Source organism: Abrus precatorius, unplaced genomic scaffold (assembly GCF_003935025.1).
Source record: "Abrus precatorius isolate BTA unplaced genomic scaffold, Abrus_2018 Scaffold7, whole genome shotgun sequence".
NCBI lineage: Eukaryota > Viridiplantae > Streptophyta > Magnoliopsida > Fabales > Fabaceae > Abrus > Abrus precatorius.
Window position 1 is genome coordinate 28,889,923 of NW_020874417.1, and position 15,958 is coordinate 28,905,880.

At 30.2% G+C, this 15,958-nt stretch overlaps 1 protein-coding gene across 1 annotated transcript; it reads right to left on the reverse strand.

Moving 5' to 3' along the window:
• Positions 1–3,517: 3,517 nt before the first annotated feature.
• LOC113872301 (ras-related protein RABC2a-like) lies at positions 3,518–8,633 on the reverse strand. Its single transcript, XM_027509749.1, has 6 exons — positions 8,276–8,633; positions 7,119–7,187; positions 6,570–6,635; positions 5,838–5,959; positions 5,497–5,625; positions 3,518–4,030 (listed from the first exon to the last, which is right to left on the reverse strand). Exons 1-6 carry the CDS (start codon positions 8,421–8,423, stop codon positions 3,923–3,925), a joined length of 642 nt encoding a protein of 213 aa, XP_027365550.1. The 5' UTR covers positions 8,424–8,633; the 3' UTR covers positions 3,518–3,922.
• Between the last annotated feature and the right edge of the window lie 7,325 nt (positions 8,634–15,958).

Here is a 15,958-nt window from a genome sequence, read left to right on the forward strand (position 1 = left end):
ACTTAACTTAGACCTTCAAAAGTCAAGTCTACATAAACTATATAAGTGTATTCAGTCCAAAGATTCATGAATTGAGAATAAAAATCAGAGACGGAGAGACTATCCTATTGAAAGGAAGCTATGTCGTGCTCAAGCTGGAATCTTCGAGCGGCATTATTCTGACTGTAAACTTTTTTTAAGTAATTCCATATTTTGGTTGTTGTCTTGTAAGGTTGAAGATTCAGAACAATGTTGGGGTCAACAGAACCGAGGACTCAAGCCATGACCTTAGTGTCTTTGACTACCCATTTGACATGTTCAATCTTATCTTTGTCTTTGTCAAGATTGGGGTGCGGCCATCAACATAACCCCACAAATTTTGTCCCGTAGCAAATATCTCGAAATAGAATGACCAAGCTAAGTAGATTTTACCATTAAGGCGACCTAACATGATGTCATGCTTTTCGTTAGACATGGAACTAGGGAATTATGAATTGAAAAAAAATGAGAAGATAATCTAGACTGAAAAACAAATAACTGAGAAATAGAAGCGAAAAAGAAACGGAGAACGGCAATAGAGGTGACACAGGATCATGAAACTTGAGCTAGGTCAAAAACAAAAGAAAAAAAATGCAAACTAGGTTCTTGGATCATAACCAAGGCTGATATTATGTTAAACTAAGAAAAGGTTTGGCCAAAAACTCGGTCCTCTCTCCATTCAGATTGCTTATATAAATACACTTAAATTACAAGCCGTCACATTGATTTCAGCCCAATAAATCAGTTAAACTACCATATAATGCATTTAAAGTTAACTATCTTAAATAAGAGAATAACTGTTACAAATAATTGTGCAATCAATTCCATACAATCCTTTTTTCCATTAATTCCATTGACAGCTTCATCGGGCCTAAAGCTTATCAAGATCCAATTAAGCTTTAGCTTCCCCCATTTGGTCTCTGAAGTTTTCTTTGAATCCTTGTCTTTCTATCATTTGTTTTATTCCGTAGTTTGCTTTATCGTTCCAAAGATCGATTGATCTAACATGGAACATAAAAAAATTCATGCTAATCAACAACAACAAATTCTCTTGCTGATTATGATGTGATCAGGTCTTGTCAAAAAATTTAATTTATGCTCGCATAATTAATTAGTTTGACACAGCATAGTAATTTAGTTGTTGAGTAATTTCTAAGTAATACTCGGGTGATTGGGTCTGTTCTGCACCTTGCGACTCTAACTTTCATTTGCTTATTTTTAACACCCTAAATAAGTAATATGCTTTTAGCATCTATTCTTCAAACCTCCTAATATCACTATGGTATAATTTAAATTTATCAATACTTATAGATTTGAATCATAGTAAAATCAAATTGGAAAAAAATTTAGAATCCAGCCAGTTGTATATTTCCCTTCACTGTGAAAAATTTTGCAGAACTCCTAATCATGTAGAATTAAGCATATAATCCCTTTGACTTTACTATCACAGTATATTGATTATAGAATCCTCTGAAGCAGTATTTTGTTATTTTTTAACCAAGTTGTAACTCAATTCTAAATCCTTTCGTTACATGTAGCTGGAGCTCTGGAATGACAAAAATCCCAGCAGTTTGCAAACAAGAAATAAGTTTTCACAAGCCAGAATCATGGAGGGAAAAGCAGAATCGTTTATTATTTTCTTAGCTGAATAAATAAAACTAACCACACAAGAGTTTTTCAGGTGGTGGTCTCTCCTTGGCAGGTTTAGGATAATTATCAATAACTTATAGATATATAGTTATTGGCCTAAGTAGCAGTATTTTAAATTTTGTGAACTTATTCCAGTATTGTCAAGGAATGCAAAATTTGAGCCAACCGTAAGAAATGTATTTGTGATCCAGCATATCAAGAATTAATTTGTCATGAATGAGTCTTATCATACTTGTAGAGCTTTGACCAAACCACTTGTCTTATATAAACAAGGGATTAATAAAATCATCTGCTGAATGAGATGAGATTAACATTCTCAAACATTTGGCCAAATAATTGATTAACACTGGAAGATGTTTGGCCAAATCACTTGTTTTCAAACCAACTTTATATCAGCATTTGACCACAAGCAAATGAGACTTTATGCTGAGGCCTCAGGCAATAGAAATACATGTTGTTATATGAAGGATTGGTATTGACAGATTGATGAGGAAATGCATCAAGTTGATATACACCAGTGCCATTCATGAAGTAGTCAGCAATCATGTTACTTGTTCTCAAAGGTTATAAATTACATTGCTGGTACTACCAGACAAAAATAATCAAAATGTGATATTATTATTGTTGCTGCTGTTGTTTAAAATTTAAGGCTAACAGAAAAGTGTTAGGGTGAGTAAAATGGAAATACATGTAGGCTTTTCAAATGAAAATTCCCAGTAATTTTAAATGTTAACTACTGTACTTCAAGATTTTTTTTTCAGAAATTACGTAAAAATGTATTGCAAAAGAGGGAAATGTAAAGAGTATCTTAATAAAACTTTATTAGAGTTTCTGGGTAATTTATTTTTGCAAACTTTTTAGAGGTAACGGTACAATAGCATTTCCTAGACACAACTACAAAACTCAGAAAGTTCCTCTCTTCATAGTCAAATTTCTCCATATTTAAAGTAGGAAAGAAATAAAAATATATATCTTCCAAAAATTTAGTAAAGCCCAAGGTTGTCAATACTTCATGATAAAGTTTATTTCAATTTTGCCATGTTATACGTCAAAAAATAACATTTGAACAATGAGTTAGATCTATCTGATTAGCTTCACCAATCACAGTTTGTATCTTTGGCGACAAATACATTTCCTTAAGAATACAGGTAGCGAAAGATACATTTAAAATAAAGTTAAAAAGATTGTAATTTATCTGAACAACAAAACCTTAAGAAAAAGATACCTGAAATGCCACTTTACCCTTGCAAAATTAATTCTTATTAAAACCGAAATTTCACAGCACGTTCAAATTAAATCCAAAAACAACAACTGAAAAATAAAGGTCATTGGAAAAAACTTAAACTTGTTAGTCAGAAACTATTAACGCAACATCTAAAAATGCTCCTTCCATAAAAACCAAATTATAATTGAAATATAAAGGGCACATAAATGAGTTAGCACAAAATAGCCCAGAGCCTCAAACTCTTGATCAAGTCATAAACATTGCATATCATATAAATAAATAAATAAAAACCTCAGTTTGTTATCCCGTAAGAAAAAAACAGAAAACCCCTCAAGCTAAATGCTTCAAAGCGCAATTGATGAAAATCTAAATGTAGCTGATCTCTCTATCCACTATATTTACAACAAAATAATAATTAATGAATTATATGAAGCGCTTTCTTTCCATGCCAACATATTTTTAACTTGACAAGAAGAAAAAAGTTTGATCATAATTGTGAAGAAATTGTAAATAGACCAAGCTATAAATAGTAATTTTCAGTGCTCTGGGGAATTGGAAAAAAAAAGATAGATAAAATACAGATATAAACAAAATATTTTCTCATCCAATGTTATATAAAGAGGGAGGAGGGGAGAACCAAACCCAAAATAGTATATGTAATGTTGCTACATATCCTAAACTAACCAAATTTAAACCACCCCTAATATTTTCAAACTGGAGACATATTTACATATGATGTACAAGACCGCTGTGTTTCCAAAACTATAACAGAAGAAAAGGCACAATATATTGAAAAGCTTTGTGATCATCTTGACAACTATAAAATTTGTTATAGTGTGGCTCCAAAAGATATTCAGAGGGAAACAACCATCTCAAAAGCAACTCCTTCTTGGAAGTAATGAAAATAGGCTGGAAAAAATATTGGAGCATATGGTCATCCAAACTATCTGAATGTGACACTTGTCACTTGATATGATACAAAAACCAGCTAGTACATGTATTATCCCTGTTGTAAAATCAATTGCATATTTACTGAGAACAGCAACTGCCATTTTGAGGTGTCTCATATATGCGCTTCTGCTTTTGTCTCTTTACTACCACAGACCCCTTTTCCCGTAAATTTGGCATCTCTAATATCTGTAAATCAATGTTGATTGGATGAACAAAAAATTTAGCTAGTGACAAGCTGTTAAATTCTGTTAAATTTTTTAAGATTAGATGCAGAAGAGAAAGAGATATAGAGAGGCAACAAAATGTGATATATTTCACTGTAAAATTCAATGATTGTGTAGCAAAACACTGACTTAGAACTTCATTTCTACAAAAACTATAACTATAAAAAAGACACATTTTGTGTGCAGTGCAAGTAGAAGTAATTGTTAACTTAACCAACAAGGCACAATTATATTTCTCAGCACCCCGCTTTCTCCACCATATTTGGAACAATCAGGGCTGAGAGTATATAATCAGTTCGGAGACAGAGAATTTTTTAAAGGATCTGCATATTGTTGAGTAATTATGACTTAAACTTTTCTCTCTAACATACTATATCATGTTAATTACAACATGAGAGGATCCAAATTCCATTTTTTAATAATACATAGTTTTTAATTTCAATTAAAATTGATAAAAGATAATAAGAAGATTATTATTTCAACAGATTAATGACTTTTGGGGTTGGGTTAAAGGGAGATTGTTACTTTGAATTTCAGCTCTTCCTTGGTGGCCTATGACGGATATAATTATCAATTTGGATAAATTTGTTATATAAATTTCAACATCAATTCTTAGAAATTATAATTCTTAAAAAAGGAAAGATTATTTCTTTTTATTTTAAAGAAAAGAAGTCGTTGAAATAGAACAGTGCAAGTGAGTGGATTTTGTCCAAGTTGTTGTGGTGATCAGCTTCCAATGGCACTTTACAAAATGTTTAATACTTTAATCCCAAGATTCCCAACCAAAAAACAGAAGAAAGGAATAAGAGGGAATTCAAACTATCACTTCTTCCTCCTACAAGTTTCATGCAGAGAACTCTAGCTTCTTTGTTGAATCAGCCATCTCAAAACATTTTAAATGTATACATATGGATGGAATCAAGAGTGGTCACGACAGAACTATGACCTCCACTGCAGTGCCACTTAGGAATTAGGATGAAATTTCAATTTTTTGAGATCCAAGTCCAGGTTCTTACCATAGAAGTGTGGAAGTTTTAAGCTCCAATTTTGAGAATGGAGCATCTCTTTGCAAAACAGCATAATCAAATACAAATAAGGCAAACCCATTGAGAGAACCGCTTTTAACAATTATTTAAACTTTAAATTCTTGAAATTTCAGTAAGATTAAAAAATTAATATAAATTCAGTCATCATTCTTTGTGCATGCAAAATATGATTTAGAAGTGTATCTTCAACTCAATTAGGCATGCCATGGTTACATGCTCTAAAAATGGAACAAGAAGCAGCTGAATGTAAATTACTTTAATTTAATTTAAAAGAGAAACAAACTAGCTTTTATTATTTCCACAATATCACAAATGGAATAATAATATGGCAGAGTACAAAGTAACTTGACCAACACTTGTGTATTATTAAGATCATACGTACCTTTAAAGTGAGATCGTTAAAGCATTGCTGAACATTTTCTTTAGTTTTGGCACTACACTCTAGGAACAAGCATTTATGTTCCTGGGCAAGAGCCATACCTTCTTCTTTGGTTACAGCTCTTTCACTCTCCTGAAAAGTAATACAACTGACTCTCTTCAGAATCCAAACCAAAATAAAATGCAAGAAAATAATATTAAGGAATAAATTGGAAGTTCTAGTCTGATTCCAAAACAAATTATTACTTTAAAATTAGTTAGGATGGGGGGAATAGCATAATTTGTATGGTTTTTTGTCTTTTCCTGAGTAAGCAAAAGACAGCTAGATTCACTGTAAAATTTTACCTTATCCACCTTATTGCCAACAAGAATTTTGATGCAATCATGGTTAGTGGAGTAAAGCTCAACTTCTTTTGCCCATATATCCACCAGGTTTGTAAACGTCTCACGTCGTGTCACGTCATAGACTAAATAGAAAATTTGAATGAAGAAAAAGCAATTAGATGCGAACACTGAAGGCAATACTAAGCACCAAGAGTGACCACCACATTTATGCAAGAACATGCTTTCCTTTTAAGAAATTAACATTTGTTAAAGAGTATAGAAAAGTGTAGGAAAGTCTTACAAATTCAGAAAGTGTTGACCAAAAATCAAAGGTAATTGACAGAGTATTGGCTTTAGGCATTGATTGGAATTGATTTAGGGATGATTGATTGACAACTATACAATTATATGGCATTCCTCTACAATAGCTACAAGCCTACAAGTATAGACTAGAGGCAATGCATAGTGTTTCAAACAATATATTGTCTCCATCCCTCTTTATAACTCTTTTATAGAACCCTTCTCTCTCTCTCTCTCTCTCTCTCTCATTCTTTTCAAATAGTAAAAGGCCCTCCTCACTTTGGGAAGAACCCATTTTTTTACCAAAAACTCTCTACAAATTTCAGTAGAGGCTTAAACAGTAAAGCAGCAGAAAAACAACCTTCACAAAAATACATTTTTCAGTGTCATAAATATATGTATATGCAGAAAATTTCAATTTTCATGTGTGTGGGGGGGCAATATATAATATACCGAGGATGATTCCATGTGCGCCTCTGTAGTATGAGCTTATAACAGTTCCAAACCTCTCTTGTCCAGCTGCCAAAAAAGATAAATAAACACTATAATCTAACTGCAACAAGTCACCACTGCAAGGTTTCAAATAAATGCAATTAAGACACAGAATCTAATCCTAACCGGCTAAGACTGGAAAGTAAGTAGGACTCCATTGGTATAATATTTTATTCCTTCTAACACTACTAGTGTGTGCAGATAAAAGTAGGATTTACAGATCCTTCTTGTAAAACATTCCCACTTACTGTATCCTCAAATTTAAGTTATTTTTATTTTTTTGCCATCTTTTTTAATATTTATTTTGGTAAAGGACAAAATAGCTTTTCAAAGCAGCATTTCTAAATAGAAATATTTATCTGTAAGTGACAAAGACAAGAAAACAATATAATATTACAAAAATTTCCCAGATGAACAGAAGATTTAGTTAGAAAAAGAAATTTCTTAACTACAAACTTCTTCACAAAAAAACTACATGAAATGTGATCATATTACTAGAAAAACAGTTACCTGTGTCCCATATAGTAAGCTTCAATCTTTTTCCACCAATTGTAAAAAGCTTGATCTTGAAATCCACACCTATAAATGATTTAGAACACCAAGAGCTCAGCATGTAATAAAAACAAATAACACAGAAAATTATAATGCAAAAAATTCTTAGGCTATGAAGCGCTCAATCACAAAGGAAGCATAAACTTCAGAGTCAAATGCCACAAAATTATGAAACCAGCCTAATATAACACACAAATAAAAACTATGATCAAAGGTCAGAGACCTTGATATCACCTCATTAGACAGATACGTACAACACCATTTCACATTATATAATGGGCCAATGGATCAATATTGCAAATAAGATTCGGACATTGAAAACAACAAAATTTCCTCAAAAAATGTATGAGATGATTTAGCAAATTTTAATGATCATAACATTGAACACACAAAAATATTGAGCAAGTTTTTGGTGTGTTCCCTGTTTTCACATTCAATTGATATCTTCCCACTAATAATTACAAAAGTATCATGTTTGTCATTTCGTTTCATGTTCTCAAGATTTTGGAAAGGGAATTTCCATAAAAAAATCTTGAATTATAATGAACACAAAATCTTGAAAGCTTAATGAAAACAATATGGTACTTCTGTAATTATCAGTAAAAAGATGTCAACTAAAAATGAAAACACTTTTTTTACAATTCCAAGCAAATCAACTTAAATATTCTCTGTTTTTTTTTTTTTTCAAATAGTATTGGAGCGTTTGTTTGCAAAATGGGTTTAACATGGTATTCCTCCAGTGCAAGTTCAAAGCAAATCCATAGACTCAAGATTGGCATATAAGGTAGGTAAGTCTTTCCAACAAGAATGCATGACTCCATGAAACATTTCACATGTCCACTTCAAACGTCAAATAAAAACTTTTCAACAAAGAGACCCTTATCATTTGACGGAAGTCTTCATAAAGGTGCTGAATTTGCTAGAAAACAAGAACCTGGCCAGAAAGTCTGACATCAAAGATCAAACCAAGTAAACATATGCATGATCCTACGCCAATGGCATGGAAACTATATACACCACCCTGTTCCATTTTTCTAAACAAGAAAATAGAAGGTACCCAAATTCACAAATCTCAAACTGATCCCAGAAACAAAAGAAAGAGAGAAAGAAAGAACCAATTGTGGGGGAGAGTTGATGAATGGAGTTCGAGTTTGAGATGAAGCTGAGGAGAAGACTACTCTTCCCAACACCAGAATCACCGATCAACAAAACCTTGAAGGAGTAATCGTAGCTGCTATTTCCAACTTTTGAAGCAGAACCCATGTCTTCTTTTTTCAGCTTCCAAACTGTGACTGGATCATTCCACCATGATCATCACTCCCTTTCAGAAAAAGGGTGAAGAATTATTCAACAACAAAAAAAGAAGATTTTGAAAGAGAATGAGACAAAGAGATGAAGATGGCAGGTAGTCCAAGCGGTTGAGACTTGAGAGTTTGGTCCAAGAAGATCAGAAAGGTTAGGACAAATGTCCTCTTTCCTTCAGCGCTTTTATTTTTTCATGTGTTGTGTTATGTAATGTTATATAGTAGCACTGTAGGAGCAGTAGATTGAGCCCACGCGCTGTTTCTTGTTGTGCACACAACATGGGACTCCTACTATGTTGTCTTTTGATGTGTGCCGGCCATATTTATGCTTTTGTCTCCTTCTCACTCAATTCCACCCTCTGAAACTAAAACACTCCCACTCAATTAACTTACCTAACCCGCCACACTTATGATGCCCCAAATTATATTTCTTGTATAGTATGTTAGATAAAATAATTGATATTGTGAAAAATAAATAAATTACTAGAGAGTATAGTTAAAATGTATTTATGAATGGTATAATTGTTATGGTATTTACTAGAGTCATGTTGACTACTATTTTGAAGTGCACTGACCAAGCAACATGAAGGTATAATTAGTTACCTATTTATTAATCTGTGAGAATGTACATATATTATAAGTTTTATGATTAAATTTATTAAAATGAATTAAAAAATTAATAAACTTTATTAAAAAAATTTACTCATCCCCCTTTCACCAAAAATGTTCTATGCTGACAAGTCTGTCTAAATTATGTTACGTGTAAACTTGATTTGCTGATAAAAGGGATGACTTCATGCGTAAACAAGTGTACTCACCATATCAGCTTTTTGGGTTCAAAGTTTGGACTGTATTTGAAAGAATTAATTCAATATTTAAAATGATTAAAAAAACAGTTGCAATTAACATAAAAACATTGATCAAAACCATTTCTTGCCTTGTTCCTAAAAATGGCCTTTGACCCTAATGCAGGTGACTTGATTAGTTGGTAAATTTAAGGTAGAGTGATGTTTAAGCTCCTAAGAAGGGAAATGATAATGTACTAAGAAAGCTTAGTACCCTTTATGAATCTAATTAAGATGATTCCACTGCACCATATTTTTTGTGTTTCTTTGGAAGACGTAAATGTCATTTTCTGGAATGGCGTATGGAATGACATTTTCCACAGAAATTTCCTTCGTCTGAGAAAACTCCAAAGAAAGCAACAAATCAGTTATCAGATACAAAACGCACATAAGCAAAGCAATATCAGTTCCGTGCTTATGGAAGTTTCCACATTTGTCATTTCTACTGGGGAAATAAATTATTATATTTATTATATCATCGTTCAAAGCTTAATAGTTAATTATTTAATAATAAAAATTTGATTTCAATATATTTTATTTCTATATTTTATAAAATTTTAATTTTTTAAGATTCAACATTTGTAATTCTTAAGGACACAACAAAAGTTTCACGCTCAACAACTTCTCAATTAATTATCCCATTATTAACAATTAAGACAAAATGTTGGCAATATTTTTTATTATTAAATGAAATATATTAAAAGTTATAAAATAATCTGAATATACTTTCAATTTAATAATTTTTATTTATACTTTTATGTATTTTAATAAATTTTTAGTTTTCTAATATTTATTCAATGACACAGAATAAAAATCTATTGTGAATTTTTATTAAAAATATTATAAAACTCAATGCATGAATAACATTGTATATTATTATTTTTAATAAAAAATTATTTATTATATGTCATTAAAGACACATTAAAAATTAATAAATTTTAGTTGATAATATATTAAATTTTGTGTTAATAACACTCTTAAAATTAAGTATGTCTAAGTATAAAATAAAAAATTAAGTATAATAAATTTTCATTTAAAATCATAAAATAGTATTAGATTCAATACATTGATAATATTAAATATTATATTTTAATTAATATTTTTTATTTTTAATCATGTGTTACTAAGCGTGCATTAGAAAGGTCGTTAAAAAATTAAAGACAAAAATTTAAAAAAAATCCACAGAAATATATTAAAATTATTTAGAAAATTAACTATCCAAGAAAATGCTCTCTCCATCTACTGTAGTATTATAATTTGTTTAAGTCAGTAATCAATGTAAAAAAAATATATTTTATTTTATTTAAATAAGATTGTTTATGGATGATAAGGTAAAAAATAAACATGCATTAATAATTTGTTTATAATTTAAATTAACTATTAATTTTGGTAAAATAAAAAATATCAATTAAAAGCAAACAATATTCACATGAACAAATAATGTGTACAAATAATGTTACACCAACACCACAAACTCCCAAAGATTAGCAACTCTCCCAATTCAAACACAAGTTTGTAGCAAACAATTTTTATTCAAAACGTGAAGAAATGCAAAATTTGAAATGGGAAGGTGAGTCAAATGTCTTATGAAGTCCACGTCATTTTCATGTAGGACTAAAATAACAGCTATATTTTTTAATTTAATTATTCATACTAACCATAGATGGGAGTGTATATAATTCACCATGCTTACTTTATTTTTGTTCTTATTAGATGTTAATCTTATATAATTTTAATTAAGTTAATTAGTCTCACACAAGGATGGTTATGTTTTAATTTTGAATTCATTTTTAGATAAAAGTAATTTGATCTGAATATATTTTAATATTTATAAATATATTTAATTTAGTTTAAAGTAATTATGATTAATTTTTAATTTAATTTTCTTATTTAATAAGAATGTTAAATCATTAAATACATATATTAATTATTGGTGAAAATTATTTAAACTTCATTTATGATTTTAAATTAAAATTTTAATAAGTATAACTTAAATGTTTTTTCTAATTTTTTTTAAAAAAACAAAAGACTAAATTATTAAAAGTAAAGAAAGCAATTAAATTGATTATGTTTTTTGTAACGCTCTCAATTTTATAATATTATTTATTGTATTATATAAATCTAAATGTATATTCATGTGTGTATATTTTAGATATATGTTGTGAATATGTATGTGTGTGTATGTATATATATATGTGTGTGTGTGTGTGTGTGTGTGTGCATGATTAGTTGGGCTGAAATGGGCTAAGTGCCTAAATATAGGGCGAAATACTGGGTTGTTCTCGCTGCAGCGAGAGGATTCTCGCTGTAGCAAGAGAGCCCTGAGAGGAAGGACTGAAACTGTCACTTTTTTGCTGTAGCGAAAGAAAGAGTGACAGTTTGAGGTGCATTTCTGGGTGCAGTCTCGCTGTAGTGAGATTCTACAGAAACCAAAGTGCAATTTTCTCTTGTTTTTTCGCTGTAACGAGAGGGCGTGTTGCTGCAGCGAGGGGACCTCACTGTAGCGAGAGTGTCGCGATCAGAAAATGATTTAAAGGGGGTTAGGGTTCGGGGAGAGTTATTTCTCCCTCTCCCTTCGATCCTCTCATGCCTAAAGCACTTTCCACTAATTAAATTGCCTATAAAGCCGTTCGGGAGCTTGATTGAAGGTTGAATCCGTGTGGAGAACGCTTGGAGGTGAGTTTTAATGGTTAGGGTTTCGGTTTTACATCTCTTTTCTCTATTTTCATGGTTTCCCTGGGTTCTCATGGAGTTTCTCTATGTGTTTAGGACGAAATTCGTGAAGGAGAGTACTTCTTGGTGGATTTAGCGCGTGGGACGTCAATCCGAGGTAAGGGGGGACTTTACCCTACTCTTTGTATGCGATTTACCATTATTTAGTTGAATATTATGATGTGGCTGACTAGAGGATAGGAAATTACTATGAAATATTATGTAGGTCATGTGTCGTGATATATGAATATTATGTGTATGGATGAGAGAATATGTGGTTGATGGAATTTTGCTATATATTACGATGTGTGAACAAATGTCGGCCTGAGGGCCGTGTAATATAGATGAATGTTGGCTATGTCCCGTGTAATATGAAATGAATGTGGGTCTAATGCCGTGTATTTAAATGCAATGTGGGCTGTGTGTCATGTGTAAGCATGATTATTTCATGCGTGAATGGAATATGTGTGAATGGGCGTGTTAGCGCTGTAATAATGTGCTGTGAATGGTTCAACGATACACTGGGGGTGTGGGAGATGAGAACGATAGAAATACCTTGAGGAAGAGGGAGTGGTGGTGACACCGACTACAGAACGGGTGCACCACGGGCCACACACTCTCTTCCTAGTTAGACTTATGACCATTACCTTTGTTGAGCGACCCGTGACCGCCCACGTGGTATCCGTAAGGCAGGGATAATCGGCAACCATTCATGGTGTAAATCTGTGATTACAGTGTTATAATGAGTGTGGCTGGTGTGTGTATGCATGTATTTATGTTTTATACTTATAAATGTGAAATGTTGCCTATAATTGTGTTTGTTTAAGATATTGGAAATGTGCTGGAGGTGAAACTCTAAATTTGATTGTGTTTTGGTAGTATAGAGTACTCACTCTTACATTTATTTTTTAGGTAATTAAGACGATTAGCACCAGGCTCAGTGAAGAAGTGAATGGAACTGTTATAGGACTTATAATATTATTTTGAGAAACTGTTATATTAAAATAAGTCTTGTAGCAACTGTTTGATATAATTTGTAATTTTTTTCTTTATTTGAAATGGTTGATGAAACTTAAATTAAAATAAAAATTTTATTATTTCAAAAATTTGTAAAGTTTCTTATTTATTGAAAAATTAAATTTAAGGTGTTACATTTTTTATAAATATAAATTTTATTTTAAATATATCAGTGATATTAAATAATATAATTAGTGTAATTACTGTTTTATTAATATATTTAATAATAATAAATGTAAAAAAATAATAATTAATATATCTTAAATATATTTAATATTTTAATAATTAAAATACTCTTTCATTAAATGAGATAAATGATTTTAAAATAATGCTATCTAAACACTTCGTTGAAGTATTTATCCCCACTACCATATGCTGCGAGAGAGTGAAATTTTAATTTAAATTTTTTTAGAAATAATTATGGTTGATATAGGTGTAGACACCTAAACGGGTTGTTTAAATAACATTGTTCAATGGGTTTTGTGATGTACTAAATTACCTGAATGGGACATGTAAGCTCTGTGGGACCCATCAGAGTCGTCATCAGAGGATCTTCACCGCAGTTTTTATTTTTAAGAGTTTGAAGGCGAAAAAGATGAAGACACGTAGCAGATGCATGTACTTCAATGTGTACACGTGCAACACATGCCCCTTTCACCAGTGATTATCATATCTACACAACAAAGACCCACGCGCACTACGTTTCTTACTTCTCACTCCTCCCGAGTCACGCGCTCCCTCATATTAATTAGCCTCTGCTTTTTAAACGCTTTGCTAGGGTTCAATTTATCCGAGTAATACATTTGAATTTATTATTTTATATTTTGAATCCAATAAGTGTCTAATTTTAATAAAAACTTTAGATTTAAGTATTTTTATTTTTATTTAATCTCTATTTTTTAATATAGTCTCTTAATTTCTTTAAATAAATTATTTAATTAATTTATTAGTATTTAATAAACTCATTTAATTATTTACATTTACTTGTATAACGTTTAAGTTTATGAATACATGCAATTTAATCAAGACATGGTATAAGTGAGGTATACCATTAATAACTTGATATTTTTCATTCAAAAAAATTGGATTATAAAGTTAACATTTATAAAATTAAAATTTAAAACTATAAAAATAGTGAAAATGTTAATATTATGTTATCATTCACCTTAAACAATAAATTATTAACAAATATATTATATCAATTAAATAAAATATGTTTTGAGTTATTTTAGAAAACAGAATAAAAATTTGTGATATTTTAAAAGATTGAATTCTAAATTAAGATCATTTTTTAATATTATTAAAATTATCTTTTCATTTCTATTTCATTTTTTAACTACATTATATTTGAGCCATGCAAACATTTTTTGTTCCCATATCTGTAAGGTTGTTCAATTTTAATCTCTTAAATTTTAATTACACAAATTTAATCTCTATAATTTTTTATTGAAAAAAATGTATACATTAAAAATATTAACTTTATGAAAAAGTTATTATTTATTTTCTTCTTTCTTGTGAATTCAAACAAAAGCATAGTTATAAATTTTTTTATTACCTTTTTTTTTATTTTTCTTTTTTCTTTCTCTTCTTGCCTCTTATTTATGCCTTTACTACCTCTCAAAAACTAATTACCTTAACAACTTCAACATATATAATATACTCATCTACAAACTTCCTTAACACCAAGGGCATTATTTTCATGGGTACACCAACCATTTCAATAAATGAGATTTTAATATTTATTAATTAGGATAATAATTTGTTAAAAAAAGTGATCAATGTAATGAATAAAAGAATTAGGAATATTTACATACCATGTTTGAGCATTTTGAAAAGTACATGAGAGAATATACAAACCTACTCCGAGAAATCGAAGATGTGAGAATTAGGTGATAGATGGTCGAGTACTGCCTTAACACTAGCAAACATTATTTAGATAAATGTAATGAATAAAAGAATTGAGAAGAAAAACATATAATGTTTGAGCATTTTGAGAAGTATAAGAGAGGGTATGCAAACTTGCTTCAAGAAATTAAAGGTGTGAGAATCGAGTGGTGAATTGTCTGATACTCCTTCATTGCTTGTAGACATTCTTTGGAGCCTCTCCATACATGACAGAATCAATGAATTCAAGACTCAATCTAAAAACTTAAAAAAAGAAAAGAAAAGAAATATTTTGAAGTTCAAAGAGGAAAAGAGTATGGATGAGGGATAAGAATAGAAAAAGCAAATATAACATTTTTTTTGAAGTTTAAAAGGATAGAAAAATGAGTCATGGAAGCATTTATGAGAGGTAGGAGGATGTAGAAAATAAAGAAAAAAAAAGTAAATAAAAAATTTTACTAAAATATATTGTGTTTTTGTTGAAGTTCATAAAAAGTAAAAGGATGAACAATGATTTTTTTTTTATAATAAAATTAACATTTTTGACAAAAAATTGATTTATTTAAAACACTTTTGCAAATTAAGGGACCAAAATGAGAAGAAAAAAAGTTTGAAGATGAAACCAAAACAAAACCAAGAGTTATGAGACAAGTCTACTAATCTAGTATCGTCTTCCTTATTGTGAATTCCATAAAAAATGCAATATATTGTTGCTTCATTTTTTTTTCCTTCTCCTTTTACTTCTCATTTAAGTCTTCACTTTCTTTTGAAAACTAATAATTCCAATAACTTTAACCCTAACATTAGTATCAATTTGAAGCATGACAAAGACATCTACAACATGTACAATGTACTTATCCACAAACTTCCCAACATCAAATTCATCACTTCCATGGGTATACCAACCCTTCTTACACAAAATTATGGTTTCAAATTTTATAAATTAGGGCATTGATTTATTAAAAAATAGGCAAGTATGTTAATGTAATGAACAAAAAAATTGAGAAAAGAGGAAATATAAATATGTTTTAAAGAA